General features: G+C 49.0%; 1 protein-coding gene across 2 annotated transcripts in view; it reads right to left on the bottom strand.

Annotated features, from left to right (window-relative positions):
- Nucleotides 1-20,447, bottom strand: part of PTPRA (protein tyrosine phosphatase receptor type A) — a 175,028-nt gene that overhangs the window by 18,136 nt on the left and 136,445 nt on the right. For both annotated transcript variants that reach the window (XM_075855851.1, XM_075855841.1), the window contains exons 9-18: nucleotides 19,247-19,337; nucleotides 17,971-18,047; nucleotides 16,904-16,940; nucleotides 13,023-13,120; nucleotides 11,934-12,053; nucleotides 11,168-11,334; nucleotides 7,327-7,462; nucleotides 6,197-6,346; nucleotides 5,373-5,466; nucleotides 2,224-2,300 (exon numbers count right to left, since the gene is read on the bottom strand). In XM_075855851.1, coding sequence (XP_075711966.1) covers nucleotides 2,224-2,300; nucleotides 5,373-5,466; nucleotides 6,197-6,346; nucleotides 7,327-7,462; nucleotides 11,168-11,334; nucleotides 11,934-12,053; nucleotides 13,023-13,120; nucleotides 16,904-16,940; nucleotides 17,971-18,047; nucleotides 19,247-19,337 — 1,047 coding nt within the window. The remainder of the gene's footprint in view (nucleotides 1-2,223; nucleotides 2,301-5,372; nucleotides 5,467-6,196; nucleotides 6,347-7,326; nucleotides 7,463-11,167; nucleotides 11,335-11,933; nucleotides 12,054-13,022; nucleotides 13,121-16,903; nucleotides 16,941-17,970; nucleotides 18,048-19,246; nucleotides 19,338-20,447) is intronic.

Below are 20,447 nucleotides of genomic sequence, written 5' to 3' on the forward strand. Positions count from 1 at the left end.
CTCTCCTGTGTAGTGTAGTATAGAGGAATTGTCAGCTCTCCTGTGTGGTGTAGTATAGAGGAGCTGTCAGCTCTCCTGTATGGTGTAGTATAGAGGAGCTGTCAGATCTCCTGTGTGGTGGAGTAAAGAGGATCTGTCAGCTCTCCTGTGTGGTGTAGTATAGAGGATCTGTCAGCTCTCCTGTGTGGTGTAGTATAGAGGAGCTGTCAGCTCCCCTGTGTGGTGTAGTATAGAGGAGCTGTCAGCTCTCCGGTGTGGTGTAGTATATAGGAGAGGTCAGCTCTGTTCTATGGTGTAGTATATAGGAGATGTCAGCTCTCCTGTACGGTGTAGTATAGAGAAGCTGTCAGATCTCCTGTGTGGTGTAGTATAGAGGATCTGTCAGCTCTCCTGTGTGGTGTAGTATAGAGGATCTGTCAGCTCTCCTGTGTGGTGTAGTATAGAGGATCTGTCAGATCTCCTGTGTGGTGGAGTAAAGAGTATCTGTCAGCTCTCCTGTGTGGTGTAGTATAGAGGAGCTGTCAGATCTCCTGTGTGGTGGAGTAAAGAGGATCTGTCAGCTCTCCTGTGTGATGTAGTATAGAGGAGCTGTCAGCTCTCCTGTATGGTGTAGTATAGAGGAGCTGTCAGATCTCCTGTGTGGTGGAGTAAAGAGGATCTGTCAGCTCTCCTGTGTGGTGTAGTATAGAGGATCTGTCAGCTCTCCTGTGTGGTGTAGTATAGAGGAGCTGTCAGCTCCCCTGTGTGGTGTAGTATAGAGGAGCTGTCAGCTCTCCGGTGTGGTGTAGTATATAGGAGAGGTCAGCTCTGTTCTATGGTGTAGTATATAGGAGATGTCAGCTCTCCTGTACGGTGTAGTATAGAGAAGCTGTCAGATCTCCTGTGTGGTGTAGTATAGAGGATCTGTCAGCTCTCCTGTGTGGTGTAGTATAGAGGATCTGTCAGCTCTCCTGTGTGGTGTAGTATAGAGGAGCTGTCAGTTCTCCTGTGTGATGTAGTATAGAGGATCTGTCAGCTCTCCTGTGTGGTGTAGTATAGAGGATCTGTCAGCTCTCCTGTGTGGTGTAGTATAGAGGAGCTGTCAGTTCTCCTGTGTGGTGTAGTGTAGAAGGGCTGTCAGTTCTCCTGTGTGGTGTAGTATAGAGGATCTGTCAGCTCTCCTATGTGGTGTAGTATAGAGGAACTGTCAGCTCTCCTGTGTGGTGTAGTATAGAGGAGCTGTCTGCTCTCCTGTGTGGTGTAGTATAGAGGAGCTGTCGGCTCTCCTGTGTGGTGTAGTATAGAGGAGCTGTCTGCTCTCCTGTGTGGTGTAGTATAGAGGAGCTGTCGGCTCTCCTGTGTGGTGTAGTATAGAGGAGCTGTCTGCTCTCCTATGTGCCGTAGTATAGAGGACCTGTCAGCTCTCCTGTAATGTAAATGTACACAGTGACTCCACCAGCAGAATAGTGAGTGCAGCTCTGGAGTATAACACAGGATGTAAATCAGCATCAGTACAAGATAAGTAATGCCATACAAAGTGACTGGTTATGTAGATTCCATCGGTACACAAACAGAGAAATGGTGCTAAAAAGTGAAGATAAGGGCCTGTTCACATCAGCGTTGCCTTTCCGCTAGGGTGTTTCATCGGGTTAACCCCTAAACGGTAAGGCAAAATGGAAACCTTAGATTCCATTTGCAACACAATTGATCGTTGATGGTGACGGAAACTTTGCGAATGGTTTCCGTTTGTCACCGTTGTAAACGGGTTCTGTTGCTTTGACGGAATAGCGCAGTCGACTGCGCTATTGATTCTGTCAAAACAACGGAACCCGTTCACAACGGTGTCAAACGGAAAACATTAGCAAAGTTTCCATCACCATCAACGATCAATTGTGTTGCAAATGGAATCTAAGGTTTCCATTTGCCTTTCCGTTGAGGGGTAACCCGACGGAAACCTCAGACGGAACACGTCAACGGAAGTGCAACGCGGATGTGAACAGGGCCTAAGGCGCACTCGCTCAATTATGTATTGGCTATAAATTAAAGTGACACTGTCATGATATGGGAGCCGCATCACTCACCAACATTTGTGATCGGTGGCAGTAGACGCGCGGCAAATTGTGGGGAGATGCAGCTACTGGCTTGTGTCTTTTTACCATTTTGTAGTGACATAATACAACCTCACACATCCATAGTGCATATAGATTCTATACATACAGTACACGAGAGGCTGGAGGTACCTACATCAATGAAGGAGGCATTTACATAGTCTGTATTTTCTTCTCCTCTCTTGACTGGTATAATAACTCTGTTGAATTCATCTGGTCAAAAAAAGAAAAGAAAACCGAATTATTTTCTCGGATACGTCATTCCAGTCTACGGACATCTGTCCGCCACCCTTAGGGCTTATTCAGATGAGCGTGTTATAAAGTCCGTGTGCTGTCCGTTAAAAAACCCAACAGACCCATGAAATTCAATGGGGCTGTTCACACGGCAGTTGTTTTAATGGACTGTGTGAAGGGCGCATGAAAAATAGGACATGTCATATTTTCGTCCGTTTTCACGGATCCCTCAATAGAGTAAAGTCTATGGGGGATCCGTGAAAACAGGTCCCGAACAGCTGCAACTCGGAGGTGAAAAACTGCAGTTTTTCCACATCCGAGTTTACACTCATTCACCTAAACAAGCCCTTAAAATCATATTCCCGTCTCAGACATTTATGGCATATCCACAGCTCTCCATTTACTTCTGTGGAAACAGCTGAGCACACATGTACATGGGCTCCTCTCCATTCTTTCTCCACCTGGATGTGACAGGACCCTAGAGGTCTCAATATGCCGTAAATGGGAATACCCCTCTTCCCATATTTACAGGTTTTTTTTCAGTGCCCAAATACTGCCGCCACACAGCGTCCAAATACTGCCGCCGCACAGCGTCCAAATACTGCCGCCGCACAGCGTCCAAATACTGCCGCCACACAGCGTCCAAATACTGCCGCCACACAGCGTCCAAATACTGCCGCCACAGCATATAAATACTGCCGCCGCACAGCGTCCAAATACTGCCGCCGCACAGCGTCCAAATACTGCCGCCACACAGCGTCCAAATACTGCCGCCACACAGCGTCCAAATACTGCCGCCACACAGCGTCCAAATACTGCCGCCACACAGCGTCCAAATACTGCCGCCACACAGCGTCCAAATACTGCCGCCACACAGAGTCCAAATACTGCCGCCACACAGCGTCCAAATACTGCCGCCACACAGCGTCCAAATACTGCCGCCACACAGCGTCTAAATACTGCCGCCACACAGCGTCCAAATACTGCCGCCACACAGCGTCCAAATACTGCCGCCACACAGCGTCCAAATACTGCCGCCACACAGCGTCCAAATACTGCCGCCACACAGCGTCCAAATACTGCCGCCACACAGCGTCCAAATACTGCCGCCACACAGCGTCCAAATACTGCCGCCACACAGCGTCCAAATACTGCCGCCACACAGCGTCCAAATACTGCCGCCACACAGCGTCCAAATACTGCCGCCACACAGCGTCCAAATACTGCCGCCACACAGCGTCCAAATACTGCCGCCACACAGCGTCCAAATACTGCCGCCACACAGCGTCCAAATACTGCCGCCACACAGCGTCCAAATACTGCCGCCACACAGCGTCCAAATACTGCCGCCACACAGCGTCCAAATACTGCCGCCACACAGCGTCCAAATACTGCCGCCACACAGCGTCCAAATACTGCCGCCACACAGCGTCTAAATACTGCCGCCACACAGCGTCTAAATACTGCCGCCACACAGCGTCTAAATACTGCCGCCACACAGCGTCTAAATACTGCCGCCACACAGCGTCCAAATACTGCCGCCACACAGCGTCTAAATACTGCCGCCACACAGCATCTAAATACTGCCGCCACACAGCATATAAATACTGCCGCGCACACAGCATATAAATACTGCCGCCACACAGCATATAAATACTGCCGCCACACAGCATATAAATACTGCCGCCACACAGCGTCTAAATACTGCCGCCACACAGCATATAAATACTGCCGCCACACAGCATATAAATACTGCCGCCACACAGCATATAAATACTGCCGCCACACAGCATATAAATACTGCCGCCACACAGCATATAAATACTGCCGCCACACAGCATATAAATACTGCCGCCACACAGAATATAAATACTACCGCCAAACAGCATATAAATACTGCCGCCACACAGCGTCCAAATACTGCCGCCACACAGCGTCCAAATACTGCCGCCACAGCATATAAATACTGCCGCCACACAGCGTCCAAATACTGCCGCCACACAGCGTCCAAATACTGCCGCCACACAGCGTCCAAATACTGCCGCCACACAGCGTCTAAATACTGCCGCCACACAGCGTCTAAATACTGCCGCCACACAGCGTCTAAATACTGCCGCCACACAGCATCTAAATACTGCCGCCACACAGCGTCCAAATACTGCCGCCACACAGCGTCCAAATACTGCCGCCACACAGCGTCTAAATACTGCCGCCACACAGCGTCTAAATACTGCCGCCACACAGCATCTAAATACTGCCGCCACACAGCATCTAAATACTGCCGCCACACAGCATCTAAATACTGCCGCCACACAGCATCTAAATACTGCCGCCACACAGCATCTAAATACTGCCGCCACACAGCATCTAAATACTGCCGCCACACAGCATCTAAATACTGCCGCCACACAGCATATAAATACTGCCGCGCACACAGCATATAAATACTGCCGCCACACAGCATATAAATACTGCCGCCACACAGCATATAAATACTGCCGCCACACAGCATATAAATACTGCCGCCACACAGCATATAAATACTGCCGCCACACAGCATATAAATACTGCCGCCACACAGCATATAAATACTGCCGCCACACAGCATATAAATACTGCCGCCACACAGCATATAAATACTGCCGCCACACAGGATATAAATACTGCCGCCACACAGCATATAAATACTGCCGCCACACAGCATATAAATACTGCCGCCACACAGAATATAAATACTACCGCCACACAGCATATAAATACTACTACCATATAAACTGTACTCTACTCAATCTCTAGGAAACCGGTGCCCTGGGCAATTGCCTAGTTTACCACCCTCTAAAACTAGTCCTGCTCACCCCCCACCCCATATCAGCTTTTAATATACCTAACGGGGTACATGAGAATGGATCTCTATAGCAGACAACGCTCTTACTATGCAGGGTCCGGCAATAAAATACTGAGGATATGATGAACTGGTCAGAAGTCAAGGGTTCTCTGCACAGGACTCTTCCTCACTGGATTTTTAGCTGGTTTAAGAGGCTGCCGACTTACACGGAATAATCTGGAGGACCCGGTTTTTCTTCATGTTGGCTGGCAAGTTTCCCGTCCGCATCTTATCATTCTGAATCTTTATGGACGTTAGTTTCTGTGACAATCAAAAAAGCAGATTAGGTACGGTCAAGAGACGATACGATCTCCAACTGTTGAAGAAGCTGAGAATTTAAAGGGGAATCCCACCTTCAGTTACGGCCGGATACGTCATAGAAACCAGTCAAAATAGAAGACTGAATCTGGGAACCCCATTCATTCGCAGACAGGGGAATAATCCCTTGATTAAAGGGGTTGTACAGGATTAGAAAAACATGACTGCTTCCTTCCCGAAACAGTGCCACACCCGTCCATGGGTGTCTGGTATTGCAGCCTGGCTGAATTGAAGTGAATGGGACTGAGCTGCAATACCACACATAACCTGTGGACAGGTGTGGCGCTATTTTTTTTAGATGAAAGCAGTCGTGTTTTTCTAATCCTGGAAAACTCCTCTAAGTTTCTAGATCACTATTGGTTCTGATCAGAGATTTCAAAAAGTTGGGATGTCCAATTTCTTGTAGAAAGCCATCATCGTTTATTAATGTACGGGGTAGGAGATTGCCATCGGTGACATTTCATGAGCTAATGAAAACTGGAACTCCCCTTTAAGAACCTTAAAAAGCATTACATAGGATGAGGGAAATAACAAAATCCGGTGGACCTTTCATCTGATTGGTGGTCTATCAAATGACAATTTTTTGGGTAATTACGTGTAGGTTACAGGGAGGTTGTCACAAACACAACCCCCAGCACGGGCCGTTATAATGTGACCTCTATGCCATTCTGACCTTGAACTCTTCCTCCAGGCCGTTGCTGTTGGTCCCGGGGATTTTATTGTACAACTTCTGTAGATGCGTTTCTAGAGAGGTCACCTCCAGCTCGGTGTCTCCGTATAGAAAATGTTCCAGCAACGCTTGATAGATGAACACGTACTGCATCTGTATCATACGTACGAGGGGCAAGAGAAAATGACATCATCACTATGGAAGCAATGAGCGATCGCCATGTGTATACTCTTAAAGGGGAACTCCACTAAAAGTAGAATTATCAATGAAGATAGAATTATACTTCTGGGAGTCCTGCAGACGTCAAACCAATATATTTTTTCCATACAATGAACATTTTAGAGAATTCCGGAGAATCGAAAGTGGGCAGCATCATGGAAGATCTTGTGGAGTCTGGGGTAGTCACCCATTTTATTACAGAAGGGCTGGTGGTGCAAACTAGTCATACAATAAATAGTGTTTAAATGGGAAACATGCCCGCCAGACTCTTGTGCTGTATTATTAGGCCCATATGTTTAGACTTTAAAGAGGACAGGGGACTTTTTATGGTGTCAGGTGGGCGGCACCACATCCTCTGACTGGAGACTGTTCAGGAGTTTCGCCGCAGGACTCCCACATGGCAGGTCTCCAGCCTGGCACTTTTTCCAATGACATTTAGAGGAAGCCATAAAGAGGTTTTATGGGATGTACAGTAACAAATGCTTAGTACATGCCTACATTGTGTGATTGGTGGAGATCCGCACCCCAAGACGATCAGTGGGATCATCAGAAATAAATACTGGTGTACCGATCCAGCGCTGCTCTCGCCTATCCAGCTGTGTCCGGTACTTCATTCACTTGAGCTGCAGTTCCAGATTGATCCATAGTTGGCTTTCGTTCGTAAAGGTACCAGGGTCAGACCGTCACGTATCACACACGGATGACCAATCCTAAGAATAGTGTCATGCACCGCCCCTTTAAGAGTTGCGTCACGCACCGCCCCTCACTTCATGTGATTTGAGTCATGCATAGAGCACGCCTAGACCTAGATTTATGGCTGGTCTGATACATTATAGGAGCTGTCCCGGATACACAGCGCGGGGATAAGGAGTAGATTTTGTACATGGATATAACATGTTGCCTTCAGTACGTACGTCTGTTTGTACCATCTGACAGCGCTGAGCCCGGATCCGACTGACAAAGCCGTACACATCGACCTTCTTCTCTGCATTCATCATATCCAGCATGGCGTCTATAACTACGAATGTCCCGGTGCGGCCCACCCCGGCACTAAAATACACATGAAAACATGACATTAACAGGATGACCATGATCCTGTACAAATCACCAGCTCAACAGCTCCTACATAAAGCCGAGGATAGAAAGCGAGGGCTGCAGAACGAGCACACAAGCGGGGGGGGGCGGGTGTAGAGTGCACAAGGGGGGGAGCAGGGTGTAGAGCGCACAAGGGGGGGAGCAGGGTGTAGAGCGCACAAGGGGGGGAGCAGGGTGTAGAGCGCACAAGGGGGGGAGCAGGGTGTAGAGCGCACAAGGGGGGGAGCAGAGTGTAGAGCGCACAGGGGGGGGCGGAGCGTAGAGCGCACAAGGGGGGGGGCGGAGCGTAAAGCGCACAAGGGGGGGGGCAGAGCGTAGAGCGCACAAGGGGGGGCAGAGCGTAGAGCGCACAAGGGGGGGCAGAGCGTAGAGCGCACAAGGGGGGGGGGGCAGAGCGTAGAGCGCACAAGGGGGGGGGCAGAGCGTAGAGCGCACAAGGGGGGGGGGGCAGAGCGTAGAGCGCACAAGGGGGGGGCAGAGCGTAGAGCGCACAAGGGGGGGGCAGAGCGTAGAGCGCACAAGGGGGGGGGGCAGAGCGTAGAGCGCACAAAGAGGGGGGGGCAGAGCGTAGAGCGCACAAAGAGGGGGGGGCAGAGCGCAGAGCGCACAAAGAGGGGGGGGCAGAGCGTAGAGCGCACAAGGAGGGGGGGCAGAGCGTAGAGCGCACAAAGAGGGGGGGGCAGAGCGTAGAGCGCACAAGGGGGGGCAGAGCGTAGAGCGCACAAGGGGGGGGCAGAGCGTAGAGCGCACAAGGGGGGGGCAGAGCGTAGAGCGCACAAGGGGGGGGCAGAGCGTAGAGCGCACAAGGGGGGGGGCAGAGCGTAGAGCGCACAAGCGGGGGGGCAGAGCGTAGAGCGCACAAGGGGGGGGGCAGAGCGTAGAGCGCACAAGGGGGGGGCAGAGCGTAGAGCGCACAAGGGGGGGGGGCAGAGCGTAGAGCGCACAAGGGGGGGGGGCAGAGCGTAGAGCGCACAAGGGGGGGGGCAGAGCGTAGAGCGCACAAGGGGGGGGGCAGAGCGTAGAGCGCACAAGGGGGGGGCAGAGCGTAGAGCGCACAAGGGGGGGCAGAGCGTAGAGCGCACAAGGGGGGGGGCAGAGCGTAGAGCGCACAAGGGGGGGGCAGAGCGTAGAGCGCACAAGGGGGGGGCAGAGCGTAGAGCGCACAAGGGGGGGGCAGAGCGTAGAGCGCACAAGGGGGGGCAGAGCGTAGAGCGCACAAGGGGGGGCAGAGCGTAGAGCGCACAAGGGGGGGGCAGAGCGTAGAGCGCACAAGGGGGGGGGCAGAGCGTAGAGCGCACAAGGGGGGGGGCAGAGCGTAGAGCGCACAAGGGGGGGGGGCAGAGGGTAGAGCGCACAAGGGGGGGGGCAGAGGGTAGAGCGCACAAGGGGGGGGCAGAGGGTAGAGCGCACAAGGGGGGGGGCAGAGCGTAGAGCGCACAAGGGGGGGGGGGCAGGGCGTAGAGCGCACAAGGGGGGGCAGAGCGTAGAGCGCACAAGGGGGGGGCAGAGCGTAGAGCGCACAAGGGGGGGGCAGAGCGTAGAGCGCACAAGGGGGGGGCAGAGCGTAGAGCGCACAAGGGGGGGGCAGAGCGTAGAGCGCACAAGGGGGGGGGCAGAGCGTAGAGCGCACAAGGGGGGGGGCAGAGCGTAGAGCGCACAAGGGGGGGGCAGAGCGTAGAGCGCACAAGGGGGGGGCAGAGCGTAGAGCGCACAAGGGGGGGGCAGAGCGTAGAGCGCACAAGGGGGGGGCAGAGCGTAGAGCGCACAAGGGGGGGGCAGAGCGTAGAGCGCACAAGGGGGGGGCAGAGCGTAGAGCGCACAAGGGGGGCAGAGCGTAGAGCGCACAAGGGGGGGGGCAGAGCGTAGAGCGCACAAGGGGGGGGCAGAGCGTAGAGCGCACAAGGGGGGGGCAGAGCGTAGAGCGCACAAGGGGGGGCAGAGCGTAGAGCGCACAAGGGGGGGGCAGAGCGTAGAGCGCACAAGGGGGGGGCAGAGCGTAGAGCGCACAAGGGGGGGGCAGAGCGTAGAGCGCACAAGGGGGGGGCAGAGCGTAGAGCGCACAAGGGGGGGGCAGAGCGTAGAGCGCACAAGGGGGGGGCAGAGCGTAGAGCGCACAAGGGGGGCAGAGCGTAGAGCGCACAAGGGGGGCAGAGCGTAGAGCGCACAAGGGGGGTCAGAGCGTAGAGCGCACAAGGGGGGGGCAGAGCGTAGAGCGCACAAGGGGGGGGCAGAGCGTAGAGCGCACAAGGGGGGGGCAGAGCGTAGAGGGCACAAGGGGGGGGCAGAGCGTAGAGCGCACAAGGGGGGGGGCAGAGCGTAGAGCGCACAAGGGGGGGGGCAGAGCGTAGAGCGCACAAGGGGGGGGCAGAGCGTAGAGCGCACAAGGGGGGGCAGAGCGTAGAGCGCACAAGGGGGGGCAGAGCGTAGAGCGCACAAGGGGGGGGCAGAGCGTAGAGCGCACAAGGGGGGGCAGAGCGTAGAGCGCACAAGGGGGGGCAGAGCGTAGAGCGCACAAGGGGGGGCAGAGCGTAGAGCGCACAAGGGGGGGCAGAGCGTAGAGCGCACAAGGGGGGGCAGAGCGTAGAGCGCACAAGGGGGGGGCGGAGCGTAGAGCGCACAAGGGGGGCGGAGCGTAGAGCGCACCAGGGGGGCGGCGCGTAGAGCGCACAAGGGGGGGGCGGAGCGTAGAGCGCACAAGGGGGGGGCGGAGCGTAGAGCGCACAAGGGGGGGGCGGAGCGTAGAGCGCACAAGGGGGGGGCGGAGCGTAGAGCGCACAAGGGGGGGGCGGAGCGTAGAGCGCACAAGGGGGGGGCGGAGCGTAGAGCGCACAAGGGGGGGGCGGAGCGTAGAGCGCACAAGGGGGGGGCGGAGCGTAGAGCGCACAAGGGGGGGCGGAGCGTAGAGCGCACAAGGGGGGCGGAGCGTAGAGCGCACAAGGGGGGCGGAGCGTAGAGCGCACAAGGGGGGGGGGCAGAGTGTAGAGCGCACAAGGGGGGGCAGAGTGTAGAGCGCACAAGGGGGGGCAGAGTGTAGAGCGCACAAGGCGGGGGGCAGAGTGTAGAGCGCACAAGGCGGGGGCAGAGTGTAGAGCGCACAAGGCGGGGGGCAGAGTGTAGAGCGCACAAGGCGGGGGGCAGAGTGTAGAGCGCACAAGGCGGGGGGCAGAGTGTAGAGCGCACAAGGCGGGGGGCAGAGTGTAGAGCGCACAAGGCGGGGGGCAGAGTGTAGAGCGCACAAGGCGGGGGGCAGGGTGAAGAGAGGCAAAGCAAAAAAAGAAAAAAAGAATGTATCAAAATCTTTTGTTTATTTTACTTTATTACCTATTTTTATGTTTGACTTTGGGAAGCCTTTTGGTGGGAATTGCTGGGGGTCTGGGGCAAGACTTATGTGGCCCTCCTCACATGTCTGATTGACAGCACATTCAACGATCAGAATCCCCTTTTACTAGAAATCCAAGACCTACAGTGTAATCTGTATACTATGCTCTCTGTACGCTGCCCTCTACTGGAGAGAACCTTGTATGGCATCATAGGATTTTCTCCCTATATCCGGTATTGGCGCTGGGGGGCACAGCATGCACTATGGGCTGATCGAGCGATAGTACCAGGCATAGAGAATATAAGGCGGATGGAGGACAGCGCTGCCAGCGGCTCACTGACCTGCAGTGCACAACGATGGGTCCGGCGTACTGCGGGTTGCAGGTTTTAACTTTTTTCAGAAATTTTAACATCCCTATGGGAGTAAAAGGCACCCCGAAATCAGGCCAGCTGGTGAAGTGGAACTGAGTGACAAGGCGCTGAGGTTTCTTATTGGTGACGTCACCGACCTGGAAGGAGAGAGATCGTTAAATCTGCGCACACCGTCATGATCAGCGGCGCGATCAGGGGCTATAAACACAATGGGGGACAGTAATGGGCACAACCAATATAAAAAAGTAAATGACCCCCTAAAACAACTCCCATTGTGGAGGTCACCAAACTTTCCAACACCCCTGAATAGGACATTAGGAAAGTTGTGTGATATCCCAATGGCGGCCATATCACCCAGATTAATAATTTAGAAATTCTTCGTCAACAGGAGAGGACGTTGATATTAGAAGTAAATAAACTTTTCTGTTAAAGGGGTTTTCCGCCTGACAACCCCTTTTCTTTATGGAGGACGTGCAGGCGATCAGCTGATCCATGAGGTTCCTGCAGCTGAAATCCCCGGTGATCGGCTGTTATCGCAAGGAGAAGTGGCGTGTTGTGCACATTTCTCTTGCAGTGGCCTCTGCAGGAGAAATTTGGTATTACATCGTGCCCATCAAATGAATGGCCGTTCATGTAACACAGTCGCCACGAGTCCTCCATAGTGGAGCGGAAAAAAATGAAAACTGGGTCAGTAGAGACATCGTCATGTCACAGTCTACCTGGCTTTATTTAGTACCTGCTGGATGCAGAACTTGCGTACGGTGTAATCCACCAAGACGGTCATATCTTCCACCGACACCCGGACATTTCCGTATGTCCAGCATCCCTGGTCCGGCCAGTACTGGGCACATTTACACTGTGGGGACAACAAAATGTAGGGACTGTATAAGATTAGAAAAGGGTGCTTTACCCCCTACCAGAAACAGCGCCACTCTTTTTCATAGGCGGAGTCTGGTATTGCAGCTCTGCCCTATTCACAGCTTATGAACAATTGTGACGCTATCAGGGAAAAATAAACCCATACTAATGGCATCTCAGAAATGGGAAGTGAATGGAGATCTGTTACAATTACAAGGCCCTGGGAGGGCGGATAAAGCCCAATTTTCTGTAAATGAAACTAAATCATTGTGTAATGAAAAATTCAGCAAATTTCAAATATACGCGGAGTTTCAATTCATCATTATTCTCAAGATCTCTGCTTGCAGTCAGTGAATGTGAAGTCTACTTTAGATTCAGAGTCTGAAAACCATTCCTGACCATGTCCTGCTCACACAGCTGAGGGTGTATTACAATGTACAGTAAAATTCTTTTCATCCCACATCAATGGGACGGAATAGGTGCAGGATTATTAGATATTTTGGATTATTGGAAGTCAGTGAACTATAAAAATGTAATGTAGGAAAGAGCAATTAGCCTTGAGTCCAGGAGAAGAGGGAGAGATTGTCTTCTGCTGGCATAACCTTCGCTAAAACAATGTAACAAACGGCAGCTGTGTGAGCAGGACTAGGCCAGGGCAGTTTTTCAGCATCTTAATGTAAACAACAATGGTCCCATTCACTGACCGCAAGCAGAGATCCTTAAAATAGTGAGGAATTGAAACAAAGTAATTTAAAAAGTTAAAGGACTTCTTCAGGATTCATTTTTAGATTACTGGACGATCCCTTTATTAATTTGACTCTTGAAAACGTGGGTTGATTTTTTTTTTATTTCTAACCCCAACATCGGATTATTTGCCCCTGCGGGTGAAAGGTCCACGGCGGCTTTATACGTGGCGCAGATTTCGGTCTGTAAGTATGGATACTATAGGACGACGTATAATACTCACCTCTTTCCTTTCTTTCAGGTTTGTCACCATGACGATGGTCGCCGTATTCTGTTCCCAAATCATCCTCCAGAAATCATTCACAGTTTCTTCTTTTGGACCTAAAAATACAATGAATGCAAATGAAAAAAAAAACTTAGAAGTCGTCTTAACCCCTTAATGACCGGGCCATTTTGCACGTTAATGACCAAGGATTATTTTTTGTTTTTCCACGGTCGCATTCCAAGAGTCGTAACTCTTTTTTTATTCCGTCGACATAGCCGTATAAGGGCTTGTTTTTTGTGGGACGAGTTGTATTTTGTAATTGTACCATTTTTAGATGCTTATAATATATTGATTAACTTTTATTAACTTTATTTTAGGAGAGAATTGAAAATAAGCAGCTATTCCAGCATTAATTTTCACGTTATAAATTTACGCCGTTTACTATGCAGCGTAAATAACATGTTACCTTTATTCTACGGGTCGGCACGATTACGGGGATACCAAATATGTAAAGGTTTTATATGTTTTTTCTACGTTTGCACAATAAAAACCCTTTTAGAAAAAAATTACTTGTTTTTGCATCGCCGCGTTCCAAGAGGCGTAATTTTTTTATTTTTCCGTCGATGTGGCCGTACGTGGGATTGATTTTTGCGGGACAATGTGTAGTTTTCATTAGTACAATTTTGGGGTACATAGGACTTATAGATGAACTTTTATTTTATTTTTTATGGGGGGAATGGGAGAAAAGAGAGAATTTTGCCGTTGTTTTTTGCGTTTTCTTTGGACGCCGTTCATCCGGCGGTTTAATTAATGTGTTCATTTTATTGGTCAAGTTGTTACGATCGCGGGGATACCATATATGTGTATGTGTGATTTGTTTTGACCGTTTTATTAAATAAAACCACTTTTTGGGGCAAAAAAGTAGTTTTATTTGACTTTGACTGTAATTTTTTTTATTTTTTTTTTCACAAACTTTATTTAACTGTTTTACATTTTTTTTTTAGTCCCACCAGGGGACTTCACTATGCGATGTGCCGATCGCATATATAATGCTTTGGTATACTTCGTATACCAAAGCATTATTGCCTGTCAGTGTAAAACTGACAGGCAATCTGTTAGGTCATGCCTCTGGCATGACCTAACAGGCAGATGCTGAAGACAGACCTGGGGGTCTTTGTTAGACCCCCGGCTGTCATGGAAACCCGACGGCGACCCGCGATTTGTTTGCGGGGGCGCCGATCGGGAGACAGAGGGAGTTCCCCCCTCTGTCAAACACATTAAATGCCGCTGTCACTGTTGACAGCGGCATTTAATGGGTTAAACTGCCGGAATCGGCGCGTGCTTCGATTCCGGCAGTTGCAGCAGGAGCCAGGCTGTGTATAACAGCCGTACTCCTGCCGCTGATCGCGTGGGTACAGTCTCAGTACCCGCGCCATCACAGGACGGATATATCCGTCCTCCTGCGCGAACTAGCAGCTGCTGAGGACGGATATATCCGTCCTTCGGCGTTAAGGGGTTAAAGGGGACAGGTCATTATTTAGTGGTGAACATAAAACCGGTAGAGAGTAGACGAGGGGTGTTATTTGTTTTGGTATTTGTGGACAAAAGACGGGGGAGGGAATGACAAAAATGATTATTATTAACCACTTAGTGACCACTAATACGCCTTTTTACGTGATTCACTAATGGGCTTTAGGCTAGGCTGACGCCTTTTCACGTGAGCCTAGTCTAAGTCCTGCACGGGTCTCCCGGGGCTCAGCTGTCTGATGACAGCTGAGCTCCTGCACCAACGCCCGCAATCGAAGTTTACTTCGATCGCGGCCGTTTAACCCGTTAAATGCCGCCGTCAATAGCGACCGCGGCATTTAACTTTGTTTACAGAGGGAGTGAGCTCCCTCTGTCACCCATCGGCGGCCCGCGAATGCAATCGTGGGTCTCCGATGGGGTGTCATGGCAGCCGGGGGCTTGATAAAAGCCCCCAGGTCTGCCCTGGACATATTCCTGTTAGGACGCGCCGGAGGCACGTCCTAACAGATTGCCTGTCAGATTTACACTGACAGGCAATAATGCTCTGGTATACGAAGTGTCAAAGATATTTTAATTATCTTTATATGTGTGAACCTAAAAGTGCTATAGACAGTTGTCACTGGAGCTCACAGACCTGCTGACACTAGAGCCTACATGGGGGGATGGCTATTCTATTTCAAGTCGTTTAGTTTATGGCTTTGCATTTCAGCTGTTACAAAGGCAACGTGAGAAAACGTGCTGACATTGTATCTCTTATGGCTAAAGATATATGTGGAGTTTTGGGATATTACCATATTTAGAATGCTCATGCTTTGCAAGTATGAAGTCACCACCTACTCTCATTTTCTTATAAATAAAGATGGATCCGCCCCCTGTGGGCAGAGACTGTTTGAACACTGACGCTGCGTGTCATGGTCTCTCTCCAGCCGGCCGGCCTCTCTCAGATCCACCATTGAGAGACATTCATTAATTTGGAACTCATAGACAAATGCAGATAATGTCCAACGTTAATGGACAATGTAAATTCTGCAGCGACAGAAGTATACCAGAGCATTATAGCAGCGATCTGAAGATCGCACAGTAAAGTCCCCTAGTGGGACTAATAAAATAAGTCATCAAAGTGAAATAAAGATTAATAATAAAAAGTACAGTAAAAAAATAAATAAAACCATTTTTTTCCATAAAAAGTGGTTTTATTTAGTAAAAGTGTAAAAAAAAAAAAAAAAAGTACACATATGTGGTATCGCCGCGACCGTAATGACTCCATTAATAAAGTTAATATGTAATTTAAACCGCAAAGTGAACACCGTAAAAAAAAAACGCAAAAAACCATGGCGAAATTGCAATTTTTTTCCATTGTCCCCCAAAAAAGTCATAATAAAAATGAATCAATAAGTCCCATGTACCCCAAAACAGTACCAATCAAAACTACGTCTCGTCCCGCAGAAAACAAGCCCAAAAAATCACTACATTGATGAAAAAATAAAAAAGTTACGGCTCTTGGAAAGCGACGAGGCAAAAACAAATAATATTAGTTCAAAAGTGTTTTTATTGTGCAAAAGTCGTAAAACATAAAAAAACCTCTACATATGTGATATCGCCGTAATCGTACCGACCCATAGAATAAAGGTAACGTGTTAATTACATCGCACAGTGAACGGCGTCAATTTAAAAACGCATAGAACAATGGCGGAATTTCAGGTTTTTTTATAATCCCCCCCAAAAATGTTAATAAAAGTTAATATAAAAATTATATGTACCCAAAAATGGTGCTATTAAAAACTACAACTAATCCCGCAAAAAACAAGTCCTCATACAGCTATGTGGACGAAAAAATAAAAACGTTATAGCTCTTTGAATGCGACTATAGAAAAACGAATAAAATACCTTGGTCATTAGGGCCTAAAATGGGCTGGTCACTAAGGGGTTAAAGGGACTGTCATCAGAAATAAAAAGTTTCAGAAAAGGTGCCACTGTGATGATCAGATGATCGCCATGGGTTCGGCTCCCGGTACCAAACGAATAGCTGGCCATGAATGTCTCGAGTCTGCCAGAACAGAAGCCACTTTTACAAAGAAGTTCTTTATTTCTGCTCATAGAGGGGGGGGGGGGGTCCTGAGCGGGGGACACCCTCTATGACAGCCATAAGTCCTAAGATGGACAGGGGTTGTCTTCATCAGACATCCTCTCTAAACACTAGCAATGACAGGGTGAGGGGGTCTTTAGGTTTCCTTTTTAGCCATGTAATTACCATATAGGTCTTAACAGCACCAAAGAAGTGGATACCAGGTTTGATTTTGCGTGTACTGTCCCTTTAAGAGACCTAGAGCCCCAAAATAAATTACAGATCAGTGACAAAACTTCAGTCTTACCTTGAGCTGCTATAAACTTGTTCTTCTCTTGGTAACCCTGAAAGATAGACATAAAGGAACGCAACTGAGAAAAAGCAGATCATTGAACTAGTCACATGCCATAAGAATTAAAGGGCCAGCACACAATTTTTTTTTTATAAATGTCCTTTAACAATATTCGGTTAATAGACAGGAGTCCCGCCTTGGCACTACCTTCTGATATAGGTAATGCCGGGAGTCATATGCAGTGCCGTTCTGCAGGTACGCATCGGTTGGCATGGATTTCCATTAATTATAAAGGGCGCCTTATTCAGATTTTCATCAAAAAATTGCGTACACCCCTCCACAGTATTTTTTACTGAACTGGGTGCGGTCTCAGAATTAGGCCCAACCCCACAAACAGTCTGTGTGGGGGACCTGCAATAGAAAAAAAGGACCGCCATATATCCCCGATTCTCCGTCATCCTCAGGTACAGAAAAGCGGTGGATCAATGGTCGTTCCGAACCATCGGATGTTCTTACCACACCCTCTTTGGAGTCGGGGTACTCCGCCATTTACATTATCACCTAGATATCAATAATGGTAAGTACTCTGTAGGACCCCAGTTTACTCTGCTGCCTATTAGGCCTCTACGGACCCGCCCATGAGGATCGGGCTGAACGTGAATAGGACTATTTTTGTCCTTAGTTGAATTAACAGGATTTCTAGACTGTCTTTTACTGTTAATCTGGGATTAATAGGACATAGCGGTGCCAGATTATGTGGCTGGATGGCGGTTTAAAGGGGTTTGATCATTTTCTTCTAATCTGGAGCCTGATAGTTCAGACATTCTAAATAATCCAGCACTTGCTCCTAGCAAACTGAGCGCAGTATCATCGGATTAAGCAGACGAGCAATGATGAGCTTCCTCTGATAAAAGTGATGACCGTTTATTATGGGAAGACTACCTATGACCGCCCGATAATTCAGAAATGCGTCTCCTCATGTAGTCCAGTTAATGCCGGATTAAAGGAATTTCACCGTTGACATATAATAATAATAAAAAAAAAAAAAAAAGGAGCATAACAGATAAGAACCCGAGACTTACGTTGATGAAGGAGGCGTTAATGTAGTCGGAATCTGGAACTCCTTCGATGGGACTCAAGTGAAGTCTGGAATGATCATCTATAATACAGACAGAGGTCAGATGACTTAAGAACGTATCTACATCTGCTACCTTTATGGGGTCAGTCCTCTGTTTTTCTCATACACTGCTCCAAATCTCCGACATAGATTTAAAGGGGTTTTCCAGTCCCTAAATATTGATGGGCTGTAGAGCTGCACCCCCTTCAAAACAGCTCAATCGGCGAAGGTCCCGGGAGTCAGACCACGACCCATCAGCTATTAATGACCTATCCTGAGGATAGGCCATCAATTTTCAGGGAGTGGAAAATCCCTTTAAATACATAACATTTTGACTACCTTCAGCCACCACTAGAGGGAGCTCAGGACATTACTGCATACTGTTTATACAATAACAGTATACAGTGAGCTCCCTCTAGTGGCGGCTGCAGGAAGTTAGCATGTCATCGTCAAGGGGATTTAGAGCCCCGTATCAGAAAAACGGAGCTCTGACCGCCATTAAAAAGATAAGAAATAAATCAACGCAAAATTTTGGACCCAAAACGACATGATGATAAAAATACTGAGATTCACTTTAATAGTTAAATAATACATTCTGCAACTTTCAGAAATACTTTGTGTATTACTTTCTCACCATTTTTAAGCGGACTGGGTCTAAACAAGAATTCCTATTCACTGACAGCAAGAAGAGCTTAAAATCACCTACAGACCTAGCAGTCTTCACAGCTGAGAGTTTGCTACAATGGTATCCAGTCTAACGAATCCTCTGTGAGGTTAGTACATCAGGAGCACCACTCCCTCTCCTGTCCTGATAATTTGTTACAATGTATCAGCGCAGATAAAACGTATCATCCCATTTAGCTCACAGAGGATTGTCTAGACTGGATACAATGGTACCAAACCCTCAGCTGTGAGACGTATCAGGCTTTTATTCACAGTAGCTTCTGTTTATAACGCCACCATGACGGATCCTGACAGAACCCGCTGACTTTTATTGAAGTATGTCAAATTTCTGTTATTTTTCATCCTGTGCTGATCTTACCGTCAAGAATATTGGAAACTTTGACAGAAACAGATAACACCAGTGTGAACCTGGACTCAGGTCTATAAGGGTTATCAGCTTTTGGATGTTAAAAAAATAATGTTTCCATTCACTGACAGCAAGCACAGATCTGGAAAGTTGCAGAATAGTAGGAAAAGCCTAATTTCGAAAACTCCAGTTGTGTAATACGAGCACTCACAGGGTAAGATGTTGACGTATCGGTTCTTCTCCTTGTTCTCCTCCTTGGAGGCAGCTTCGCAGGTGGCCTGGATGGGACAGGCCGGCAGAGCCTAGAGGTTCAGGAAGAAATCACTTATAGCAGGGTCTATAGAGGAGAGCGGTCACATATAGCAGAGCGGTCACATATAGCAGAGCGGTCACATATAGCAGAGCGGTCACATATAGCAGAGCGGTCACATATAGCAGAGCGGTCACATATAACAGAGCGGTCACATATAGCAGAGCGGTCACATATAGCAGAGCGGTCACATATAGCAGAGCGGTCACATATAGCAGAGCGGTCACATATAGCAGAGCGGTCACATATAGCAGAGCGGTCACATATAGCAGAGCGGTCACATATAGCAGAGCGGTCACATATAGCAGAGCGGTCACATATAGCAGAGCGGTCACATATAGCAGAGCAGTCACATATAGCAGAGCGGTCACATATAGCAGAGCGGTCACATATAGCAGAGCGGTCACATATAGCAGAGCGGTCACATATAGCAGAGCGGTCACATATAGCAGAGCGGTCACATATAGCAGAGCGGTCACATATAGCAGAGCGGTCACATATAACAGAGCGGTCACATATAGCAGAGCGGTCACATATAGCAGAGCGGTCACATATAGCAGAGCGGTCACATATAGCAGAGCGGTCACATATAGCAGAGCGGTCACATATAGCAGAGCGGTCACATATAGCAGAGCGGTCACATATAGCAGAGCGGTCACATATAGCAGAGCGGTCACATATAGCAGAGCAGTCACATATAGCAGAGCGGTCACATATAGCAGAGCGGTCACATATAGCAGAGCGGTCACATATAGCAGAGCAGTCACATATAGCAGAGCAGTCACATATAGCAGAGCAGACATCCATGCCGCAGGAACATTAACCCCTTAACGACCAGGCCTGAAACTGCCTCAATGACCAGCTCCATTTTTCCATTTTTGCTCCGGAGTTTCAGCAGCCAGAAGTTTTTTTTTTTTTTATTTCTTCGTTGGCGTGGCTGTATGAGGTCTTGTTTTATGCGGGAGAAACTACTTTTTTTTTTTTCTGCGCAATTTGGGGGAAACAAATAAACTACTGCATCATTTGTGTCATTTTTTTTCGCGGCATGAAGAGAGAAAAAAGCTTTTTTCTTTTTACCGTTTATGACTCGCATGAAATAACA

The sequence above is a fragment of the Rhinoderma darwinii genome, chromosome 1 (assembly GCF_050947455.1).
Source record: "Rhinoderma darwinii isolate aRhiDar2 chromosome 1, aRhiDar2.hap1, whole genome shotgun sequence".
Taxonomy (NCBI): Eukaryota; Metazoa; Chordata; class Amphibia; order Anura; family Rhinodermatidae; genus Rhinoderma; species Rhinoderma darwinii.